A 26,004-nucleotide genomic window follows, 5' to 3' on the forward strand; every position below is an offset into this window, starting at 1 on the left:
ACATTGTTTTATCGGTTTGAATGATGATATCTATTGTGATTTGTTCATTGAATGGATACATTGGATGATTTGATTTCAAATGGGTACTCTTTGTGATTTATCTTTGAGTTGGATTCATTTAATGGTTCTAGACTATGTGGTTGAGAAACTTGAATGACATCCTAAGCTTAATGTTCTTTGGATGTTCAAGTAGAAACCAAGAGTGTGAGTTGTTGGATTTGGTTTGGTAGATTCCTTAGCCTTGGTTCCTTTTAATTTGCACATTTCATTTCATCTCGTTTGTTTAGTCTTTTACTCTTGAATCAATTCTCCAACCTTTGGAGCTAGGTTAAAATGAGGTTGATTAAACAAGACACTAATATTTGACCATTTCCCTGTGGATTTGACCTCGCACTTGCACACACTATATTGTAAATGATTCGTGCGCTTGCAAGTACTCATTAAAACACACATCACACCTCTGTTGGGGAGGAGACCTTCATTTGCGTGGAGAAGCATCCTTAGAGAGTTGGTAATGGCTCCCAGATTAAGATTTGGGGGGATAGGTGGATCCCCAAACCTTCATCATACAGGATTCAGCCACCGGTGGGTGTCCTGGACCTCGAGGCTACTGTTAGCTCTCTGCTAGTGGATTCTGGTCAATGCAATATCCCTCTAGTCCAAGCATCCTTCAATAAGGAGGAAGCAAGGTTAATCTGCAACATTGTCACAAGTCCTCTTGGTCAACTGGACAGGCAGATTTGGCTAGGAACGGAAGATGGGTATTTCACAGTCAAGAGCGCTTACCACCTCGAACTGAGCAGCAGAGATCAACTTAGGGGGGAAAGCTCGACATCTCAGTAGAACAAGGTGAGCTAGCAGGAGCTTTGGCATCTGCAGGGGCCAGGGTGTTAAAGAATTTTGTCAGGAAAATCTGTTCCAACAGTCTCCCGACAAAAGATAACCTTTTCAGAAGGAAGATGGTGGAAGACCTACTTTGCCCGATCTGTAAGGTTGCTACGGAAGATATATGGAATATGATATGGAGTTGCTCAGCTTTGGTGGCAATCTGGCAGGGAGGTCCTTGATGAGTCCAAAAGTTTGCCCTCGCAAAGAATGATGGTTTAGGCCTGTTTCAACAGTGGCGAGCTAGATTGGACGATGATGAGCTCCTACTTGTAGTGACAGTAGCTAGGCTTATTTGGCTGCGCCACAACTCCAAGGTTTTTGGGAGGGGATTCACTCCCTCGGCTATGTTGATAAGCCAAGCTTAGAAGACAGTGGCTTTGTATGTAGATGTCCCGGCTCCAATTGGAAGTAACTCCCAGGAAGAGCGGTAGATTATATGGAAACCTGTTGTGGGCTCAATTGGGAAGTTAGGGTTACTGCAATTGGGGATTTAGGGTTACTACATTAGGGGATTTTATTTGTTGACTGTAACTAGGGATTTGGTAGAATCCTAGTAGTGAGGTGGCAGAGTGTTCTAGAACTTTGCGTATTAGCTTATTTTATTTGTCGTTTTGCTTCCTTATTTTCAGCTAGTTTGTATTGGGGTGGTTTAGGTGTTGGGATGGAAATATTCGGCAAGTATGGAATGGGATGAGCTGGCATTCAGTTAGATCTAATTCTAGAAGGATAAATCTATATATAGAAGGAGTCAGAGGGTAGTGAGGTATGAAGAAGAATATCCATCAGTCCTAGCTTGTATCCAGGAGACCGAGCTTCTCTAAATGCTCTTTTATCCATTTTCAGTACTATTTAGTAAAAGCTACTGCCTTCTTTCCTTTTCAATTTCATAAAATACCTAAAACACTACTTTGCACTCTACATTTGGTATCAGAGCCCTTTTGATTCTTCTACCTCCTTGCTATATATTTTTTTTACCTCACCGTCGTGTTTTGCTATGGCCGACGGCACCTGTCTTCACCAGCTCGCCGACTCCGTTAAGGAGTGTCAGGATGCCATTTCCCGCCAACACACCCACAATGTTTCCGTCCAAACCCAGCTCACGGAGGTTACTGACATGCTCCGCACCTTGCTTTCTACTCGACCGCCCGAGCCTCAAAATTTGCTTGCTGGTTCTGCTGACCGTTGCCCCCATAACCCAGACCGGCGGGAAGATCGACTCCCGTTCCGGGAGAACGATGACTTTGAGGTTCAGACCAATGACCATCGTCTCCAGGCTCGCCCTTTGCCTTTGGATTTTCCCCGCTTCAACGGTGACAATCCGTCCGGTTGGTCCTACAAAGTCAACCAGTTCTTTGACTATTACCAGACGCCGTTGTATCAACGTGTTCGCATGGCTTCCTTCCACATGGAGGGTGAGGCATTGGTCTGGTTCCTGGACGCTGATGAAGCTGGCCAGTTCCTGATGTGGGAGGCTTTTCTCCAGGCCCTTCTCACTCGCTTAGGGCCGGTTTATGACGACCCGATGGAATCCCTTATGAAGCTCCTGCAGATGGCAACGGTGACTGAGTATACTACTCAGTTTGAGGCCTTGTCGAATCAACTCTGGGGTATCTCGGATAAGAATCGTCTAAGTTGTTTTCTCAATGGCTTGAAAGACGAAATCCACCTTCCTCTTCGGATGGTGAATCCCGTCACCTTGGCGGCTCATTTGGTTTGGCCAAACTCCAAGAGGAATATATCCTCAGTACTCACCGTCCACTTCGGGCTCCTTCTCCATCTTACTCTTACAGTAAGCCACTTCCATGGACGGCTCCTGCGGGATCTTCATCTGTCCCGTCCGCCCCATTACCTTTGCAGCATTCATCTTCGGGCATTGCCATTCAGAAATTATCCCCTGCCCAGATGAAGGAGCGCAGGGATAAGGGCCTTTATTACAATTGTGACGAAAAGTGGAATCCGGCGCACAAATGTAAGTCTCCAAAGCTTTTCCTCATGCATGGTTGTGATGTTTTTTTTTTATGAGAAATTGGACGAAGTCTTTTGTGATGACTCGGTGGATGGTGGTGATTCTCAACTTGAACCTATTGTCACTGAGGTTCCGGATCTAGAGATATCCTTGCATGCTATTGTGGGTGCTCTTAACCCCAAGACCATGTGATTGTTTAGGATGTTGCGCACTCACAAGGTGGTAGTTCTACTGGATACTGGCAATATTCATAATTTTTTGGACCCGGCAGTGTTGCGGAAGGTTCCCTTGCGTGTTGATTCAGGTGTTCAGCTGTGGGTCCGTGTGGCTAAAGGCGCCACTGTGCCGAGCTCAGGATTCTGCTCTGCAGTCTCTCTCAAACTCCAGGGTCATTCCTTTTCCTTGGATTTTTATCTCCTTCCCTTGGGGGGTTGCGATGCAGTTTTAGGTGTTGATTGGTTGCGCACCTTAGGGCCTGTTTTGTGGGATTTCCAGATCCTCACAATGGAATTCGGTCAGTGTTTCACTCACGTGATTCTTAAGGGAATGATGCCTTCTGATGTTACCTTGGAGGATGGGTCTCATTTTCTCCGTTCTTCTCCTTCAGGCAACAAAGGTTTCTTCCTTCAGTTAGGACCCCCTTCTTTGCTGGCTTCGGCTGCTGCCTCTTCTGACTCGACTCCTGCACCTCTCCAGGACCTATTGCAGTCCTTTGAGTCCATTTTTCCCGAATCGAAGGGGCTTCCACCTAAACGTTCACATGATCATCAGATCGTCCTCCATGATCCTCAATCAATCAGTGTTCGGCCGTATGATATCTGTACTTCCAAAAAACGGAAATCTAAAAGATCGTCAAGGAGCTGCTGGATTCTGGGGTCATCCAGCCTAGTCTCAATCCATGTTCATCTCTGGTCTTGCTGGTCCGGAAGGCCGATGGGAGTTGGCATTTATGCGTTAATTACAGAGCTTTGAATTAAGCTACAGTCAAGGATAAGTTCCTGATTCCTGTGATTGACGAGCTCCTTGACGAATTGTTTGGGGCTCACATTTTCTCCAAATTGGACATTCGTTCAGGATACCACCAGATTCGTGTTCGTCCGGAAGATGTGCCAAAAATTGCCTTCCGCACTCATGAAGGCCATTACGAATTTCTCGTAACACCATTTGGCTTGACGAATGCCCCGTCCACATTCCAGGGGCTTATGAACGATATTTTCCGCCCATTTCTTCGTCGATTTGTGCTGGTATTCTTCGACGATATTTTGGTTTACAACAATAACCTATCTGACCATTTGTTTCACTTACAGCAGGTTTTGGAGGTCCTTCAGTCCAATCAACTTTATGCCAAGCGATCCAAATGTCAATTTGGGGTGCCGGAGATTGCGTATCTTGGCCACCTCATTTCTTGTCATGGCGTCAGGGCTGATCCATCCAAACTGGCCGATTCCCCATAATATCAAATCCTTACAAGGTTTGTTGGGTCTTACCGGTTATTACTGGAAGTTTGTCCAAGGCTACGGTGCTCTTGCCGCCCCCTTGACTGCCCTTTTTGAAGAAAAATGCCTTCGTCTAGACACCAGTAGCCACTGAGGCCTTTACTCAACTCAAGGTTGTCGTAACAAGTCCCCCGGTTTTGCGCCTTCCAGACTTCACCAAGGATTTCGTCATTGAATGTGACGCTAGTGGTTCGGGTTTGGGAGCCGTATTGATGCACGAAGGCCATCCTATCACATTCATTAGCCAAGCTCTGAAGGGCCGAGCATTGTTGCTTTCCACTTACGACAAAGAGCTCCTCTCTTTAGTCTCGGCAGTCCAAAAGTGGCGCCCGTATCTGTTGGGCCGTCCATTCCGTGTCAAAACCGACCAGCAGGCCTTGAAATATCTCTTGGAGCAGAAGGTTGCTACGGTCCCTCAACAGAGATGGATCTCCGAGCTTATGGGATATGATTTTACTATCAAATATAAGAGAGGCCCTGAGAACCGGGTGGCTGATGCTCTCTCACGCAATTTGATCCCTTGTCAAGCTCTCCTGAGTTGTCGTTCTCCTTGATTTCCTTTCCAACCCCTACTTGGGTTGAGGAGTTGAAGGCCTCTTATGCTCAAGACCCGGAGGCTCATTCAATCCTGCTCAGCTTCCAGCAAAACCAACCGGGTCCAAAAGGTTTCTCAGTGCAACGAGGGCTGTTGCTTAAGAAAGCACGATTGTGGCTAGTCAAACACTCTTCATTCCAGTGCCAGGTCTTGGAGTTCATTCACTCGAACCCCACCGCTGGCCATTCTGGCTTCCACAAAACTCTTCAATGGGCCAAAACGGATTTCATTTGGAAAGGCATGCGACAAGACATCAAGACATTCGTTCGCAAGTGTGATGTATGTCAAGAATCCAAACCAGAAACTATCCATCCCCCGGGTCTCCTGCAACCTCCTCCAATTCCCAGTTGGGTTTGGTTGGATATATCGATGGATTTTATCGATGGTTTACCCTCTTCTCATGTTTTTTCGGTGATAATGGTGGTGGTCGACCGTTTTTCAAAATACGGGCATTTTATTGCCCTTTCTCATCCCTTTACAGCCTTGAAGGTGGCTCAGTTATTTCTGGCCAATGTCCTAAAGCTACACGGCATGCCCACGACCATTGTGTCGGACTGAGATCCCGTGTTCACAAGTTCGTTTTGGAGGGAACTTTTTAGGCTTCAAGGGATCTCATTGGCATTTAGCTCCGCTTACCACCCTCAGTCGAATGGTCAAACGAAAGCGTTGAACAAATGTCTTGAGACGTATCTTCGGTGTTACTCGGCTTCCAAGCCAAAAGAGTGGAGTTTGTGGCTGCCCTTGGCTGAATGGTGGTATAACACTAACCATCATTCATCCACTGGTCTTACACCATTTGAGGCCGTCTATGGGTATCCCCCGCCCCCTATTTTATCCTATATTCCAGGGACTTCAGCTAACCTTGATGTTGATATCCTTCTAAAGGATCGTAGTGTTATGATCAACCTACTCAAAGAGAAAGAATCTTCATAAGCACGAAACAGGATGAAGGTTCAGGCTGACAAAAACTGAACTAAACGGGTGTTCCTTGTGGGTGATTGGGTGTATCTGCGCTTACAGCCCTACCGCCACAAATCTTAGGCATCTCGAAAGAATTTGAAACTTTCTCCTTGTTTCTTTAGGCCCTTTCAAATTCTGCAAAAGATAGGTACGTCGCCTATAAATTGGACTTGCTAGAGGCTGCTCACTTACACCCCGTGTTCCATGTTTCATGCTTGAAAAAGCAGCTCAGCCAACACTCTACTCCTCTACCCACTTTGCCACCAGTGGATGCCCATGGAGAACTCTGTCCTGAGCCTAAGGCAGTTTTGGATCGTCGCACAACCAAGTTCCGTGGCCGTTCTGTCACTGAGCTTCTGGTCCATTGGTCTGGCACCCTGCCAGAGGAGAATACTTGGGAAAAGGCTTGGAAATTAAAGGCTCAATATCCGCACCTTGTGGACAAGGTGCTTTAAAGGGGCAAGCCTTGTTGTGGGCTCAATTGGGAAGTTAGGGTTACTGCAATTGGGGATTTAGGGTTACTACATTATGGGATTTTATTTGTTGACTATAACTAGGGATTTGGTAGAATCCTAGTAGTGAGGTGGCAGAGTGTTCTAGAACTTTGCGTATCAGCTTATTTTATTTGTCGTTTTGCTTCCTTATTTTCAGCTAGTTTGTTTTAGGGTGGTTTAGGCGTTGGGATGAAAATATTCAGCAGGTATGGAATGGGATGAGCTGGCATTCGGTTAGATCTAATTCTAGAAGGGTAAATCAATAAATAGAAGGAGTCAGAGGATAGTGAGGTATGAAGAAGAATATCCATCAGTCCTAGCTTGTATCCAGGAGACCGAGCTTCTCTAAATGCTCTTTCATCCATTTTCAGCACTATTCAATAAAAGCTACTGCCTTCTTTCCTTTTCAATTTCATAAAATCCCTAAAAAACTATTGTGCACTCTATAAAACCTCCACAGGGGGCTATCTGAAATTAAATTGGGATGCTACTCTCAACACATCGAAGCAGATCATGGGGGCAGGGGCGGTGCTAAGGGACGAGAAGAGGCAAGTGGTGGCTGCTATGGCCAAGTTGGTGAACCATGTTCACGATCCTTTAGTGGTTGAGGCAATGGCTCTGTGGCGGGCTCTAGCGCTCTGTAGAGAGGTAAGGGCTTCTCAAGTAGAGTTTGAAGGTGACTCTTTGGCTGTGATCCAAGCAGTGAAAACTGGGAATTCAGGTTGGAGTTCCATGGTCAGTTGATTGATGATATTCGAACTGCACTTTTGGATTTTCCCAGTTATGTTGTTGAGCATGTGAAAAGATCGGCAAACTAGGCAGCCCACGAGCTAGCAAAATTGGCTATCCAACAGTCCTTCGATTGTGTATAGCATAGATGCTGTCCTGATCCTATCAGGAAGATTATACTTGCTTTATTTTTGCTTGATTTTATAAAAGATTGAATATCTCTCTCAAAAAAAATAGTTCAAAGAAGCGACGTACGTGGGAAGAAAAAGACAACCCGTGTTGGAAATATTCCCATACTTCAAGCAAATGCACATAAAAACTTTTAGATGTAAGAACTTCATAAACAAATAATTTTATTTATTTATTTTTAAATAAATCTAACAGAAGTTGGGGGAATTTAACCCTTTATTTTATATTACACAGCTCTTTCTCCCCATTACGCCCCAAATAAAAAAAAAAAAAAAAAAATGGGCATGAGCTTACCGTAATCATAACATTCGAAGAGAAAATTCTTTACAAAACAAGTCAAAGCAATTTCTATCCCATTTCCCATATATATCCATAAGTGTAGCAAACAAATAATATCTCCTCAATAAGAATACTCTAACCGAATTCTGATAAATCATCCATTACAATGTTAACTAACCTCAGGTAAACCTAACAAATAAACCACCAGTTCCTCCAACATTAAACAAAGTCTAATTTGTCAGAGCATATATAAATAACATATATTCTAAATGAAGGAGGCCTCTGCAAATCTTCACATCTCCAGCCACAAAATCTTTCATACCTCCAACAACATCTAACTATATAGCTTGAACATTGATGGAGTTTTGTTACTACCCGGTCTGATTCTGTGTGAGTTTCCAGAGTGCTAGTCTTGGCTCCAGGAGACGGTCCAAACATTGATGGAATTTACATCACTGAATCAACTAATGTTGTTCTCCAAGATTGCAAATTAAATTGGAACAGGTTCTCAAACCTTATCCATTTATTTTCTTTGTTAAAAGGGGATTTCAAGTAAGAGAATCATTCCAAATTGCCGAATTGCATGCAGTTCCAGGGATTTCCTCCCATCCCATACGCAACTGCAGATGACAGTCGCCATGTCACCGTCTGTCCGATTGGGGCTGACATTTTGGAGTTCCCAGAAACGCCCTTTGACAAAGAGGAGACTACTGCAGATTTCAACACCTCTGCAACCGATGTCTTCCCCCTCTACCAGAGATGTCAGCGTTGGCAGCAACTAACTCTTACCCACACCTAGCGACAAACGGGCGGCAGAAAGCGACTGGAACAACTTTACTACCAAGCGTAGCTCTGACAAGAACATTCTCCACCCTTCACCATCTCTCCCTTCTGGCACTAGGACATGACCCCTCCGTCTACCTCCACTATGCTCCTCTGCGACCAAGAACTGCCCATGCTTGTTAGAGCAACTTTGGGCGAGGATAGCAGGGAAGCCAGCTCCCGTGTCTCCAAAACACCGGTGTTCCCATCTCTCATAGCAACTCCTCTACGGTGGCTAACAACCAACGACTTTCAGCTTTCCCAAGAAAATAGATCAAACATTACCCCTGCATCTTTCAAGAATCCGACCCTGAAAGATCTACCTTCAAACGCTGTGGATTCAATTGAACACCACCTTAACAACCCCATAGCTCTAATCAACTCTCAGACTCAAACGCCTAAAGCAGAATTTGGATGACATAATACTGACCCAGTTGCTGAAATTTGCCTTGGTGATCTTCTCCCTAAACCCTAAAACTGCTAGCACAGCAAGAACAAAGAAATACGAGCAAAAATTAAAGAATAATACTTTAAGGGCTCTCCAACAAAGTGACTTAATTTATATCTACACCAAGAGAGAGAGTTACCAGCTACAAGCGTAGAAGACCCAAACTCCAACTAAATTTCCGGCCATAGATACGAATTTAATGGCAGATTATTTTCAGAAACTACAAAGATTGCCAAGAGATGAATCAGAAAACTTTCATCATTAGTTATATATGCTGGAAAAACAGCTAATTCTCCAACCAGCTAATATTGGGAGCTGATGAGAAAGGACAATAACTCATCAAAGCATTACCAGAGCTATCAGTTCCATAATTTTCACCCCCATGTGCTACCAAGAAAAGTCTAAGACACCCTTTGAGCTTGTCCCACAGATAGCTCACCACCAATCTTATTGAAAAAAGAGGGATCAAGGTCTGCAAGCCTTAGCAACTTGTAAACCTCCTCATCACTTAGCTTCCTTCTTCCCTCTCGATCGCGGTCCATATCGTATGTTGTCTGCAACTGTGCCTGAAAAGATAGATATCCATGATAAGGTGACACGAATGATCCCATCAGATTTCTCTATTTCCTTAACAAAAACTAAAAGCAACACAAAAACTAAAATATATAACACATAGTATTGCTTAGCAATCGAGAGCTCTTACCACAATGTGAAATAAGAGTTGGTTTAATATGCCTCTCATGAGGAGAAAGAAACTTTTGAACAATGTTTTCCTAGAATGCCACCTCACTCGAGCCACTTGGCATCTTTTTCCATGGCCTCTTAATATTCACATTCTTAATGGAATGGATTAACCCCAAATTCTAAACTTTATGTTAATACTCCAGCGGATGATGACTCTTTTTATTTATTTTTGTAGCTATACTTATGGAGTTTGTATGGATGGCCAAAAACAAACATAAGCTATTAATCAGGCAAATTAAACTCGTAGGGTCTACAAGGAGCATATTTCAGCCCGATACTCAAAAGACTATATCTAAACAGTAAATGAGCCCTATCTCCACCAAATTTCTAAAGTTCATATTTGATTTAGCAATAGACAGCTATGAGAATCACAACTGTTGCTAATTGAAAAACATGTTCTTACATTTTGCATTCTCCAATCACTCAGTAAAAGATGAAAACCAAGTGGAGTACGAGATATATTAACACTTACTATGTTAAAATGGGAGAATTAGACTTCGGATCTTTTCAAAGTTCACCGGCAACAGGATCGCTGCTTTTGCTAATCCAAAAACATTTTCTGATTTGTGGTATTTTATCACAGTTGCATGTTACAAACATCTCATAAAGGAGGAATAAACTCAAGTACTCATTAGAGCAAACAACTTAGAGTATTAGATACTTTTTTTTTTAACCCTTCACATTGAAAGTGCAAAGAAAGCCAACACTGAAAACCTTGAGAATTCTTCCTTGTAGTACCCATTCTACTCTTTCAAACATTGCAAGAAAGTAAAGCAACAAAGAAAACAGAAACAACAAAAGCAATCCAAGAGCACAAAACAGAGATTTTTTCCTTGTACTTCATATCGAGTTTGGGGTCAATTATCTGATCGCCAACTCCATCCAAGGTGGTGTAAAAACATTTCACCAAATCTTTTTCCCTCAATTCATTTGTGCAAAATAGACAAAAACTAATGCAAGCAAATAAAAATAATAGACAAAAAGAACACCTTAAAACTTTTGATTCAGGTATTTTTAATTTATATCTACAGAAAAATGTGAAATTCCAAAAAATACTCTTGTAACCCTAAAATGATTGAATTGACCTACAGAATTTGTGAATAGGTGTACAGTAAAGAACTTATCAACCAAGCAGCGAATTCAAGGCACATCGTAACAATTTGAATCAATAGAGATGCTTGTCACTAACTCAACCATCACCACTCTGAAGTATCATATGAGGCTTTATTAACTTCAATGCAAGGGCTCATAAATCAACCAACAAACAAATGAAGGCATCATATCAAGCTTTGATCCCAGACATGTCACACACACCAAAGTCCACTTTTAATGAAAATAAATTTCTACTATCTCTAAAAGAGATATATATGAATCGAAACATAAGTTTTACTGTCATAACTCAATATCTAAGAAGACCTAACCATCCGATAATGTGCAACTTGTTGACTACTGGCTTTGAGAACACCCTCAACGCCAAGGCCCTCATTCCTGGCAAACCAAAGTCTATAAGAGCTCTAAGTTCCTAGAAGAAACATTGGATTTTTCTACAAATTACAAATGCATTGTTGAAACACAAACATGGAAGAAGATCAAACCTTTAGAGTGCAGAGTGTCACCATAATATATAATGAGATAAGGAGCCAAGTCCTTGGTTAACATTATCAAAACACTTGCTCCTGCTTATGCCAAAGTATATACCTTCTGGACAGGATATATGCTAAATAAAAAATAAAAAAACCAGCTAGATGAATACAGAAACAAACAGAAAGTTCTAATTTCAAAGCCTGACACATACTTTGACCAGCATTGCAAGCCCCCAAGTATATCAGATTCTACTATGCTAATAGACCAAAAAGAGAGGATTTGGTCAAGTAAGTGGTGCGCTAATTCGATTTCATTGGTCAGGACTGGAGGAACCCATTGTCAAGTTCAATCCCAGAAAAATTGACCCTCCGTTCTAATTCACTTCGAGCTGTTAACTCAGAGATTGAACACCACTCAACTTTACCCTCTCTTTCTCTATTAGACCCAAAAGCACCATTGAGGAAGAGCTCAAGAAGCTGCCGAGCAAGAGCAACAGGGTCTTCGGAATTGCTCAGTGTTCTTTAGAGCTAGCTATTTTGCTTTTCGAGAAATCAAACCAGGTGGTATGATGAAACAAGGCCATGAATGGATCGTAACTGATGAGATTGCAAGCCTTCTTGATTCTGTTGATTCTTCTATTACATATAACATGAGATTGGTTTTACTCTTGGAATACAATCTGCAAAATTAAATTCAAGGTCAATGGAATGGCATCACAAAGCATATGACAGTAATCAACACTAAAAGTGCGAAACATGCTATTAAAGTGTCAAACATGATTCACTATAGTTTGTGACGGGCAACAGAAATTCCTCAGTGTTCCCCTTTCATAAATGGAAACCCATAATATAGGACCATCCCATTGAGGTACCATAAGAAATCGTTAGACAAAATGCATCGCATTGGTGGGTTAAGAAAATGCAGAACTACATGCCAAGAAACACATAGTTTTAGTTTTTTTTTTTTTTTTTTTAATAAGTACACGTAGTTACCACTCTAGCTCCTAATAAATTGGATTTCACATAATTCTAACTCCAAAATGCGTTTACAATCCTCCCTAGTAAAAGAATGAATAGAATACCAGCAAGAAATAAAAATACAAAACCGGGGCAGCCTATTGGACAGAGAAGTGACTTATTAAATAATCTCTAAGAAACTGACAACTAATAACCAATAATATCTCCCCCACATTAAAACCCTGCCTCCATTGAAAATACCAACGCGCTTGCCCCTTTAACTAAAGACATAACAAAGTTAGATTTACAGGCTACCTAGTATACAATACTTCATATAATCCTGGGTCTAGGCAGCGTATATGTGTTTATATTACAGTCACATAATTAGAGATCCATCAAGTATATTAAAGCTCCACTAAGTTTGCTCCAGCCTTCCTCATCACTTAAATCTCAAACCTGACAGACCAATTGACTACTCACACGGACAACCAAAGAAGTAATTTGCAAGAAACGATTCAAGGCAGCTTGTTGGCTCATAATGTAGTTTTCAACATAGATGGCAGAACATGTAGCTTTCAATATGAAAAATTATTACTCATTATCTACATATCACACTCAAAATGCATGGTTTCAGAGCTTGCCAAAGAGAAGAGTGGACATTTACTGGACAAGGCCTCCGTTAACTTGATGCAACAAATAAGGGTAAATGTGCCTCTTTTATATGCTATCCTGAAAATTCTCCCTTTTATAAGTGACAACATATTTTGGCAAGAACCATTACCCAGTGGTAAACGATCACATTCATTATCAACAAGGTGATAGAAAGAAAGTGGCCTAGCTAGAATTGTACGCTAACACATGCAGAGAACAAAGGACCAAGCAGTTCAATGTCAAATGGTAAAGTTAAAAGGAATTATGTGTGTATTCTAGTCTTGCCTAGAGTTGAAAATATTTCTAAAGATAAGCTTATTAGATGAAGGTCAGAGTACTCAAGTATCACCACAATCTAAGCAGCTCACCTCGGAATGGCATACACAATGAAGGCATCTTCCAATTTACATATAAAATTCTCCTCATCTACCAAAACAGAGCCTTTCGAATAAGTTACATAACTCAAAACCCTTAAAAATTCTTAAGAAAGAAATCGACTAAACTCAAGGTTCAATTGCCACAGAACGCTGATTTTTCACAAAAGTTCAAACTAAAATGCCTTAATTGAAAAGAAAAAATGACTAAAATCGGCAAACTGTTGGTGTTGTTGAGCCACCTACTGAATAATCTTGATTATAATCTGAGCACCAAAAGGAAAACCGCTGTTTGGCTTCCAGGAAAATAAGGGATTGTAAACAATACCAATGTCATCTCAACATGTCCAGATACATCTGAATGTGAAGACTCCTCTCTAGTGCAGAATACTAGTCAGCATCCAACTACTTCAACAAACTCGGATACAAGACTCCTAGCTAATAGATAATACCTTTAGATAGGATTCTGTAAATTCAAATATAGAGATATTTGAATTCTGTTTTCAATTCAAATATCTAGATAGGATTATCTTTAGATAAGTTTTAGGTTTGTAATTCAAACTCTAGATAGATTGTAACTGATTCGAAGATCATGTAATCTCTTCTTCTATTTGTACTTTACTAAATATAATCAGTACACCCTTTTGAACCTTGATGCAGACTCTGTAGCTGGCGCTGAAGATGAGAAATCCGGGTCTTGGAATGGGAGGCAAAGCGGCTGGAGAGGGAATCCCAGACTTGTTGAGCGCTGGTGACACCAAAGGTGGTTGACATTACCTTCTCCGTGAGAGTGGCATTAAGCCAAGAAAGAACAAATTGGTCTTTCTTATTCCAAAGTAGGAATGCTGGATTCAGAGTAGCAGTAGCTTTCCCCTGGTCATCCAGAACGTACTTGAGAGGGCACGGTTCAGAGCCATCCACGAAACCCATCAAGTCGTTGGTCTTCAAAATAGGGATAACTTGGTTGGACCACGTGATGTAGTTAGGTCCTCCTAATTTGAAGGTCATAAGTTGGCCAATATTAGGCGGAATGAATGGGACAGCAGGGCTGGACGCCATTGAGAAAAATGATAAAAGTTGAAAAAAAAAAAAAGAAACGTAGAAGAGATCGAAAAAAAATCTGCGTGAGCAATTTAGAGCTCTGATACCATAATAGAATTTGAAGTTCAATACTTTCTATTGATGTTTAGTAAAGTATAAATAGAAGAAGAGATTACATGATCTTCGGATCAGTTACAATCTATCTAGAGTTTGAATTACAAACCTAAAACTTATCTAAAGATAATCCTATCTAGATATTTGAATTGAAAACATAATTCAAATATCTCTATATTTGAATTTACAGAATCCTATCTAAAGGTATTATCTATTAGCTAGGAGTCTTGTATACGAGTTGTTTGTTGAAGTAGTTGGATGCTGACTAGTATTCTGCACTAGAGAGGAGTCTTCACACTCAGATGTATCTGGACATGTTGAGATGACATTGGTATTGTTTACAGGGATGAGAAGGAAAAAAAAAAAAAAAAGTTTTCACACTTCAAACTTAGTAGTGGTATAACACCTGGTATGGCCATGGAAAATGGAAGACTGAGGTTGAGGAAGTTATTTAATTTCATTCCTTTTCTTACAGTTTCCCACATTTTGTCGGAAACCAAACAGGACCTAAGCCGATAGGATATAAAATTAAGAAACAAAAGGAAGCAGAGGAGGAGGGGGGGGGGGGGGGGGGGGGGGGGAATATAGAAAGTTAGAAAGGAACCTGGAAAAGCGAATGAGCAAAACGACACTGAAGAGCTAATGATGGTAATATTTTCAAAAGTATTCATGAAACCATCTTTCACCACATGAAACCATCAACTAACATTAAGTTATACTCTGTATTACTAAGGTACAAAGACATTCAACAAGCATGGTTTTGAGAATTCAGCACCAACAGGTACTGGCTGTTGGAACATAGACTATCATAGTTATAGAAGCATGCCCACATGCACATAATGCATTCAGCAAGTATGCGATTACAAAAATATTTTCAAAACGACACCAAAGAGCTAATGATGGTAATATTTTCAAAAGTATTCATGAAACCATCTTTCACCACATGAAACCATCAACTAACATTAAGTTATACTCTGTATTACTAAGGTACAAAGACATTCAACAAGCATGGTTTTGAGAATTCAGAACCAACAGGTACTGGCTGTTGGAACATAGACTATCATAGTTATAGAAGCATGCCCACATGCACATAATGCATTCAGCAAGTATGCGATTACAAAAATAAGAATATAAGATAACTCTCAAGTATCAAAACAATCAAAACAACCATAAAACACAGAAATGTCAGACTAAACCTACCTGCTGCTGCAACAAACTTAGCATCACCTTCATCCCATCCCCCAAAAGACAAAATACCCCCCATTACCCAAGTAAACAAACAATATGCAGTATCAACCATTAGACGGAAGTAGAACAACATTATAGTACATGTGACTCCTCTAGTGGAACTTCTTTTTGTCAGAGGATCGACACACATGATTAACTTGAGCGCAGAACCTAAAGCAAGCAAAGTGAATAAAAACTGGCATTGGAAAGAAATAAATGTACTTTCAGCACAATATCCAAAGCATTATATTAATCACAAGTATCTCTCCCTTAGAGCATCAGTATCGAACTCGGCAGTTTAAAAGTTTCACCAAATTTTGGTGAAACTTATCAAAAACTCCTCCGCATCAAGCTGGCTATCGTTTCACCAAAATGACTCTTGTCAGATTCCTTCTCCATATTTATCGCGGATCAACCTCACGCTATTTCATTTTTTATTATTATTTTTCATTCTCGCGCCTTTCTTCATTTTCCTCCGTCACTTTCCTCCCGCAAGATCTCTCTACCAAGGGAAATCAGCTGCAAGTCTTCAACTCCCAACGGACCCCTCCAGCGCAAACCCAAAGCCCTAGACCCCTTTGATTCAAAGCCCTACCATTGCCACTCCTCCACCAACGGTATCCTTTTTCCCCTTTCTCAGAACCCGAACCGGAACCCGTCAACAGAAACCCAACCCTCCAACGACCCACACCCGATTTCCGGAGAGCAGAGGCGCGGCTTCCGGTGGATCGTAGGCCAGAGCTGATTTCCGGCGATTCTGGCCAGAAATCCGGCGACTTCCAGAGGCGATTTCAGGTGAGCAAGAAGTGCGATTTTCCGGTGATTTTTCCCTAGCTTTGAACAAAAATTCGCTAGGTAATTTCTGATGAATTCTTGTTCAAATTGTTATAGGTTTATTTTGATTTATGATTTGTTGGAATTATCTTTGATGTTGGTTGATTTTCCGGTTGAATGGCATTCGGTGGGTTATGGGTATTTGTTGAATTTTTCCCCTGCTTCGGTGATGATGGTTCTGATAAATGATTGGGTGTTTTTGGATGTGAAATTATTGGGTAAAATTCACTGATTGGCCGAACCCCCTTTGAAACTGATTTTCTGTTTGTTCTTCTTTCTTCCGATTGTGTATGTGTTACGGTATTGTGTTGATGTTTGTAGAAACTTTGATGTTCTTGAGATACAGTTAAAGTAGTTATTCTCAAAACTGATAAAAAAAGAATATATAATTAAAATAGAGAAAAATTTAGAGAGTTTGATGTAAGAGTAACTTTAAAAGTGATGGATAAAATAAAAAAAAGTACATTATTTCAGCTAAATTTGGAGAAAACTTTGAAGAGCTTGATAAGGATGCTCTTACTTGCTATTCTTTATGCGCTAACTACCAGCAGACGAGTTCCCCTGTCTGCCCGGATCTCCGTCTGCTACATTTAGTAGAACAAAGCTCTCCACGTAAGTATCCAAAGCAAAGAACACTATTTCGCCACTGATGTGAAGATCCAAGGTTCGTTGGCTACTAGGTTCGTAAGAAAACATCTTTTCATCCTTGGTCAGTAGAACTTCACCATTCTTTGTAAAGCCTATCACCCTCTCAAATCCTTCCCCAGTCTCAATATGAAACATCTTGGTCCAAGATTCCGGTACTCCATACTTTTTCATCACCCACAAGGAGTGAAACTCGGTGGCGCAGCCACGAGGGAGAACCGCAAGCAACCCATCAACTAATGTAACAAAAAAGTCCAAATTATCCACCCCTTCCAAACTCTTAGGCATACCCATTTCACCAAATGCCTCATCCTCCATACCGAACGTCACGATCACATTGCGGCGAATCGCACCCTGGTGTTGTGGAGTGACTGCGAACCAGTGGACTTTCCCATTCAAGAAAACCGGTAAGGAAAAATTCGATAAGTAGGAAAGACTGATGAAGTAGGGAGGAGCAGGGGCCGTAACAGAGCGCCATTCGCCCGTTCGAAGAGTATAAATCTCAACCAGGGGTGGAAGATACCACCCGTACCTTAGGGAATACACAAGCCTCACCAATTTGTAATCATCGTTCTTGGAGTCATACCCAAAGCCAAGATAATGGAGAAGCGGGTCGGATTTTAATCCAATATTAGGCTCCGGAACGGATATGGCTTTACGAATAGAGGGGTTCCAGAAAATGAAGCTATTCTTTAATTCCAGAAAACCGCAGGCTAAACAAACAAGGCCGGCGCATGAATTAACTAAGCTGAGCTTAGTGCTCTCGAGCGGGGAATGTAATTCTATGAAACCTGACGGATAATCAAAGAAACCCTTTTCATCTTCCTCCTCCCCTTCCTCCCGAGATTGATTCTGAGGGAATGGGTCATCCGGAGAATGGAGGGTGAAGCGCTGTTTCTGGTGTAGATCGTCGGAATAGTGGAAAAGAAGGTAGGGTGGGTATTGGGGATCGGAAAGAGCGAGATTGAGGTGGTTGGCGATGAGGAAGGGGCTGGAGATTAGAGAGCGCCATGTCTTGGAAACGCACCTGAATTTGATCAGCGACTTCACCGGCAATCTTGTGAGGATTTCGATGATCGCCTCGTCTGGGAGATAGTCTGACATATCGTTCGTGACTCAAAGCAGTCGCTACCGTAAAGCTTTTAAATTCATATTTGTTTTTTAAAAAGAAAATAGAATTAAAGATAAAATCAATCTCTTAAAAAAAATGCATTTATTTAGGTTTTTAAATGCTATCAAATTCAATTAGAAAACACAATATGTTCCTTCAAAAAAAAAAAAAAAAAAAAACACAATATTTTTATCAAATTTCAAATCACAGCCCAAAAAGTAATGATTGAATACCACCCAAAGATACAACTTTTCACCACCTTGTCTATGTGGCAAGGTGGTCCCCTAACTTAATTTATTTTTAAAAAATAAAAAAACTCAAAAAGTAGTGGGGGACCACCTTACCACATAGACAAGGTGGTGAAAAGTTGTATCTTTAGGTGGTATTCAATCATTACTCCAGCCCAAAAAAGAATCTTATCTCTTTTTTTAGAAGAGTAATGATTGAACACCACCTAAAGATACAACTTTTCACCACCTTGCCTATGTGGCAAGGTGGTCCCCCACTACTTTTTGAGTTTTTTTATTTTTTAAAAATAAATTAAGGTAGGGGACCACCTTACCACATAAACAAGGTAGTGAAAAGTTGTATCTTTAAGTGGTGTTCAATCACTACTCTTTTTGAAAAACATTAAACGTGTATAATGATTTTATGGGTGAAAGGTTTTAAAAATACAAAACACTATTCCTTCTTGGATGCCATATTTATTTCACTACTTAAATTTTAAATTTTGAAAAGACTCATCTGATTTCCTTCTTCATCCCAAAGCTGCATGTTAAATTCTAGCAGTCTTCAAAAATTAGTTCAATCGGTTAGAGACCACGCTTCATAAAGTAGAGGATACTAGTTCGAATCTCCCTTCCCTCTCTTCTATGGACATGTCAAATATATATATATATATAAATCCTAGCACAAAATCTCCACCTTGAAGATGTAATGAAGAAATATGCGTAAAAATATATGATGACATTAATAATATAAAAGAAAGATGTGTGGAAACAAAGAGAGAAAGAGATTGACGAAGCGTTAGGACTATATAATCTTTATTTATATATAGAGAAGTTAGGAATGGTGAACAAGATACCCTTGAAGTAAGCAAAGTAAGAAATAAATCTGAGCATGAACAAGATACCCTTTTTTAACATCTTTCCTCAAACTCAAAAAGATTTGGAAAAAAAAAGGGTTTTGTTTTTTTTGTTTGACTGTATCTAGTGCGGATAGTACTAAAATCTGAGCATGTACTAGGCCTTCAAAATCGTTGATCAAGATAATGCTGATCCTGCGTGGCAAAAGAGTAAAGATTTATGTGAGCTGATGGGAAAGGATGCACTGTGATGCGAACAAAGGGTATGTTTGGCAAATCACTATGCAAAACAGAATAGTAGGGAGTTAATTTTGGAGTTAATAAAAAATGATAGATGTGATATAAAATAAAAAGAATTTGTATAGAAAAGTAAAAAAGTTTTATATTGTAATAAATTTTTTTAATTGAATAGTAATAAAAAATTGTTGATTTGATATAAAAAGTAAAAAAAGTTAGAATGTTTTGATGTTGATTATTTTTGAAAAATATGAAAATAAGGTTCAAAATACTTCTTTTTCATTTTTGTAGAGATGATTATTCTTCAGAAAACTATAAGACGGTTTTTAACTCAAAGCTTTTTTACAACATAGAGAGTTGATGAAAATGTACTCAATTCTCAACTGTAACATACCACCTTTTTAATATGTGACATTTTTCAAGCGTTTCGATGTCTACAAACGACCTAAAATTCGGATTATGATCCTACAATTTTGTAGAGGATCCTGAAAATATAAGGATTATTATCCTACAATTTAAAAGAAATTTCAAATTCTTAAATTATGTGAATTTAGGTCGTTTTATGCATCGAACGGTATGAAAAATGCTACATATTAAAAATGTGATATATTACTAATGAGAATTAAGTATTTTTTTTTTCCCAGGTTCTTGCACTTTATGTCGTAAAAAAACTTTTAGCAAAAAACTGTCTTTTGATTTAGTAAAGAATAAGCGTCTCTTTAAAAGTGAAGAAAAAACTTTTTGAAATGATTTTTTTTTTTTATTGTCTCGGTAACATAACAGCTTGAATTCACATAATTTGAAAATCTAAAATTTCTTTCAAATTTTAGAGAATCATCGCCCCTCTCACAATTACCTGCTTAAATTCTCTTTAATTCAGACAAATAATTGTACATGATCCTGATCCAAATTTTTGTGCTTGTATTTGCGCCGAAACTTGGAAATATATAATCATTTGTTGCACCTGGGATTCTATCAAAATCAAATCACATCCAACTAAAAGTTTTAGAGAGGGGAAACTTCACAAAACCCTACTGAACTTACACTTGATTTAAATTGATCCCACCAAAATTTAAAACTCTCAATATAAACCATTGAACTTCTAATTTTCTGCAATGTCTCATCCTTTATGGTTTGGCGCTTAATAAAAAAGGGACTAGAAGAGAGGTGGCCGAACCACCTATGCTTGAATTCTCAAAACCATTTCGCATTAATTTGCTCTCCTCCTCCCTCAACAGCATCGAATATCCACCATGGCAGGGACCAGGGTTCCACCTGTTGAAAATTATTTCATGAAAATTTTTGTTTCCCTCCAATTTGAATATTTAAACTTTTCCTCTATTTTTTCAATTACTCTTTATCCCACATTGAAAAGGTATGAGTTGTTTGTGTGCTTTATAAACATTTATCTTGCTCTTTTATACTAGATTGGATTTTGAGTACGCACATGCTAGTTGTGTCACTGTCGTCACACGCATGCGTATCGCTTATTCGCTTTGACGCTTTAGACACACTTAGCATTTCACACGTGCGCATCGTCAGCTTATTATTTACGTGTGTATTTTTCTGATGTGTACAACTGCTATTCTAACAAACATATTTTTGAATATTTAACTATTTTCTCAACTGTTTGAACCTACATTTTCTAACTGCTTTTTCAACAGTCAAAAACTGTTTTTTCAACAATTAGAAACTGTAATAAACTGCTATAAACTGCTTCTGTAATTATAAAAATACATTTTCCTGCATATTTTAATAATTCTTTTTCCTTCTCTTCTTTTTCTTCTCTGTTGTTACAAAATCTTTTATCCAGAGTAGTGTTCAAAATTTGTAATCTACACGCTACATTCGGGCAGTATGGTATCCTAAGGACAAAATTATTGTATTCCCTTTTGCAAAACTTATTGTATAAGTGGGAGCCAATATTTGTCTAAAAGACAGATTAATATTCGTCTTACTATCCAAGAGTTCAGTGATTTTCGATACAATTTTTATTTTTGCAATATGCACACTACATGCGGTGCTAGAGGAGGACTTGACCCCTTGAAGTGCCAAATTGTTACTTTTATTGTTATTTCATTACAAATCGAACCTCCAAATATCCACGCTCATAACAAGTGGTATAAGAGCATTGATCTTGCGATAATGGCTAATGGTACACGAATTTCTGAGTTAGTAGAAGCAATGGTTACGCTCAGAGAAGACAGTGCATTTGATAACCCATATAGAGCTATCATCAATCTTAAACAAACATCAACTGCCAAGAAGTACTGATCACAGTTTGAGGTACTATTCAAAATAATGTCCATTAGGAGCCTCAAAAATCCGACTCATGAATTTTGGGTTAATATGTTCATTGGTGGATTCAAGGAGGAGGTCAGAGTAATGCTCACTATGTTGAAGCCAACCACATTGCAAGCGGCGTTCGGTTTTACACTTTTACATGAAGGGGAGGTACTAAAAAGAAATCAAAACCCAAAAAAGTGTGCGATAAGAGCGAAGAAATTGTAAAAGTAGAACAAGTACAACCCCAAAAGGAACGGGTCAAGAGCTGGAGCCAGCTTTTGCAACCAATGAGCATTCAGTTGTCCAAAGTGAAGAACTTGTTGAAGAGTCCAAAGAGAAAATCCTGCAAATTGAAGAAACCAAGAAAAAAGAGGATGTAGTTGCAGAGAAGGGAGAGAGGAAGGTGCAGCCAGGGTCCAAGAGGCATGGGACTGGGAAAAGGAAGATGAGTCATATACTCAAAAGAAGAGATAGACCACATAGGGGACTTACAATTTTTGAAGCCAATAGACACAATGGTCACTGAAGGCAAAGCACAAATTCAATCTTCACCTTGTGGGCAAGGTGCTCTTAAGGGGGTGAACATGGAGTTGTGAATGAAGATCACTTGAACTTCATGGTTCTAAGGGAAGAGAAAGCTAAAGAACCTAAAGCACCAAAATATAAGGACCGTGATAAGAAGCCAGATGATGGAGATGATGCCAATGGAAAGTCTAGAGCCATGGATGAATATTTTTCATCCTTGCAACTTGGCTTGTAAACGAGCCAAGCTCGAGCAAGTAGTGGTTGCTCGAGCTCGTGACAGGTATTAAATATTGAGATCGACTCAGTTCGCTAGAATAAATTCTTGTCCGAGCTTGAGCTCGAGCTCGAGCTTGCGAGTTAGACGAGCCGAGTGCCTTATCGGGCACTTAGCTCGCTCGGCTAGTGAGGAATTTAGTTTAAGTATTTATTTAAGTCAACAAATAATAAAATAAATTTAGATAAATGAAAACAATGATAATAAAAATATCAATTATTTTAATTAAATTATCAAAAAGGGAATTACAACTTACAAGACATATTTTTACAATTTCAAACAAACGTATACATAAACAAATTAAACAATCACAAATCAAATACAAATGGTCAAATCCAATTACAAATCAAATTTATCATTAACTTCTCTAGTTTTCTTGAATTGCCCCTAAACCACATAGATTTTCTGTCAAAAACCAAACATTAAACATGAATGTTAGTAATTTTATGGGAAATATTGCAATTGATCCAAACTAATGTATGACATATTTCAGAAACAGCATTCTGTAATCAGCAACCTCAAATTGTAGTATTGCAATTGATCCAAGCTAATATTTCATAATTAGCAACAAAACTAATGTATGGCATATTTCAGAAATGAAAATAATTTATTGACTTCTAATTTAACCAAGTGTGTATGTTTGTGTGCAAACAAATATCTTAAATGCGGAATTTAAATAAGACAAGATATTTGTTACGAAGTGGAAACTCTGTGAAGAGAAAAACCACTCCGGGGCAGCCAAACCCAGGAAATTCACTATCCAAAAACAAAGTTAATTACAAGACACTCTTACTCACATAACCTTATGTAGTAGTCATACCTTTAACTCTAACGTGTAACCCAACACGAACGCTTCTCAACCAGATCTTCCACCTGAAGGGGTTTTTGATGGATTCATTTACCTTAGGGCCGACCCCTAAGATAGACTTCACAAGAACACTTGAGCACACACCGGCAAAGGCTTGAGAGCTAGCAGATCTTCGATTCTCCCTAAACACCCTCTCAAAGCCCTATGAAATTCGATACTGAATTCATACAATTTACAAGCCTAGAGCCCCCTATTTGTAGGCTTAAAGAAACTCTAAAGATGCTGAAGAATGAACTCTGACTGTCGACCGTCCGGACGGCATTTAGCCCCGTCCGGACCGGTTTCTGCGATATCTTTTCAGAAACAGCGCAATCCTGGAGGCCGTCCGGACACTACTCTCTTTTCGTCCGGCCGCTGGGCCGTCCGGATGCCGTCCAAATGTTCAAGTTGTAGGATTTTTTCTTAGCTTTCCAACGACACCAATTTCGTCTCAATCCAATACTCGAGCAAAGAGTTATCATAAAAACACTGAGACGTGCGCAGAAATCTTCCTGGAAGCTTGAAATGCGTTCGGACGGTGTTGCCCTTCCGTTCGGACGGTTAACTGCAACCGCCTTTCCAAAATAGCACACTTCTATCCTTATTAGGTCCATGTCTGGACTGCTTGGCCAAGCGTCCGGACGATCTTCGCTGTATCTCCTTTCCGCGCTCGTAATGGATACCTGGAATATTCTGGAATGTTGGACATCGTCCGGACTTGTTGCCACGTCGTCCGGACGTCTTGCAGAAACTTCCCAAACAGTGTCGACTGCTGAAATCCAACTCTGTGTAGAAATTAGAGAAGCTTGACCTAGCGTTAGGACGGTGTTGCTCTGACGTCTGAACGTCTTCAACGCTGAAACTTCTAGACATTACGGGGCGTCCGGACGCCTTCAAAGGCCCATTTGGACGGTTGCACAGGAACCGGCTGTTCTCACTTGGAAATTGCATGGAATCTTCATGGACATCTTCTTAGAAACTTGTGACCATACACATGGTATGAAATGAGACACTGTCCATATTACTTAAAGACTCTGAGTAGAACCGATAATCCTGTTAAAAAGCAACCGTTACATAAAGTGTTTTTGTCAATCAAAATGTTGCCAATATAAAATACTAACAAACTCCCCATTTGGCTATTCTGAGACAAAAAACACTTGACCGGTTTGGAAATACATTCCCGATCCAAAAACTAACATATACTCCCCATTTTTGTCTCAAAGGGACAAAGGGTAAAAAGAGTATAGAAAGACCACAGTATTAAAATACTCCCCATTGATGTCTCAACAGAACAAGGGAAAACAGAGTATATAAAATCCATAGACAAAAACGTTCTAAAATCCAAAACAATAGGAAACTAGAGAAGAGTCTGCAAGTGGCCCAAAAGAGAGGAACAAAAATCCTCCAAGTACCAAATTCTGCTGATCCACTGAAATCAAGTAACGGAGAGAAAACCGTATAAAAAGTTGGATTTGAACTACTTCTGCTTCTAGCTCCTGAAGTCGGGAAACCATAGACTGAAAAGTTTCAGTCACTTGAGTCTTCTTGCCCGAAACAGATCATCCACAGAAAGAAATCCTCTAGACAAGTGGTCTGCAAGATGATAAAGAAGATTCAACCCTGAATCTCTAGCTAGTGCAGATCTAGAGGAAAATGTTATGGAAGACTCTGTATGAACAAGGGAATGAGCTCATCTAAAATTTGAGATCTCTGGAACATATGATTTCAACACTGGTCTGTTTTCCAAAGAGCCATTTATCTGACATTATGCTGAAAGCCACTGGACAACATATTCCAGAAAATATTTAAACAGAAATCTATCCAAAAATAACACCAAAAGGAAATATTAGATCCTGTTAGTTTTAAAAAGAATGTGGTATTATGATGGCTATCAATTGGATGCATAAAGAAATACAAAAGTAGATATAGCAATCCAAAAGACACAGATTAGTAATATCCATCCAGCATAAAGACAGAAAAAGATATTCATGCACAATCTCTCAAATCATAATCAATTAAAGATTCCAATATTCTAAAAAGAACCAAAGCTTAAGAGAATAAAGAAAGTCAAAGGAAATACCTGGGGATGAGAAAAGATGTGCAGAGAATGCCAAAATCTCGGGATCAGTCCGAGAGACAACACACACAACACAACATGATAGAATAAGCAAAAAATAGTGTGTGTGTTTGGCAAAGAAAGCAAAAAGCTCCCGTCCGGACGTGGTACATACTCATCCGGACGGCATACTGTCAGATAAGAGATTGATAGAGCCAAGCGTGTCCGGATGCAAGAACATGTCCGTCCGGACGCTTCACACCAGAAGCTGAAAAACAGAGGAAAATATGCAGAATTTTTTTCTTCTAACATTAGCTTTAAAACACGCATGTATAAATAACTGATAAAACAGTCAAATAGCATTTCAAAAATATGCCAAGATATAAATGAGAGTTAAGAGTCAATAAGCACAAAAATTTTCCAGTAGATAGAAATTTTTCAATAGTAAACTTAACTCATGCAATGCGTGTGTGTGTGTGTGAAAGCTTTCTCAATAAGGTATGAAGTTCACTGATATGATTTAAAGCAACCGAATTTTCTAAATAAGA

The 26,004-nt window shown here is 39.7% G+C and overlaps 1 protein-coding gene across 4 annotated transcripts; it reads right to left on the reverse strand.

Annotated features, from left to right (window-relative positions):
* Positions 1-7,727: 7,727 nt before the first annotated feature.
* LOC133861067 (F-box/kelch-repeat protein At3g06240-like) lies at positions 7,728-18,156 on the reverse strand. Of its 4 annotated transcripts, XM_062296766.1 has the most exons (6): positions 16,912-18,156; positions 11,206-11,873; positions 10,083-11,098; positions 9,218-9,432; positions 9,006-9,086; positions 7,728-8,895 (listed from the first exon to the last, which is right to left on the reverse strand). In XM_062296766.1, exon 1 carries the CDS (start codon positions 18,138-18,140, stop codon positions 16,929-16,931), a length of 1,212 nt encoding a protein of 403 aa, XP_062152750.1. In that variant the 5' UTR covers positions 18,141-18,156; the 3' UTR covers positions 7,728-8,895; positions 9,006-9,086; positions 9,218-9,432; positions 10,083-11,098; positions 11,206-11,873; positions 16,912-16,928. The 4 variants fall into 4 exon arrangements, with proteins under 4 accessions (XP_062152750.1, XP_062152751.1, XP_062152752.1 ...); XM_062296767.1 differs by lacking the exon at positions 10,083-11,098 and having other exon boundaries at positions 11,406-11,873; XM_062296768.1 differs by lacking the exon at positions 10,083-11,098.
* Positions 18,157-26,004: the final 7,848 nt, after the last annotated feature.

This window comes from Alnus glutinosa, chromosome 2 (assembly GCF_958979055.1).
Source record: "Alnus glutinosa chromosome 2, dhAlnGlut1.1, whole genome shotgun sequence".
NCBI classification, from domain to species: domain Eukaryota; kingdom Viridiplantae; phylum Streptophyta; class Magnoliopsida; order Fagales; family Betulaceae; genus Alnus; species Alnus glutinosa.

Bases quoted from the DNA above. Each gene is read 5' to 3' on its own strand.
- LOC133861067 (XM_062296769.1), bottom strand. From the start codon at position 18,140: ATGTCAGACTATCTCCCAGACGAGGCGATCATCGAAATCCTCACAAGA.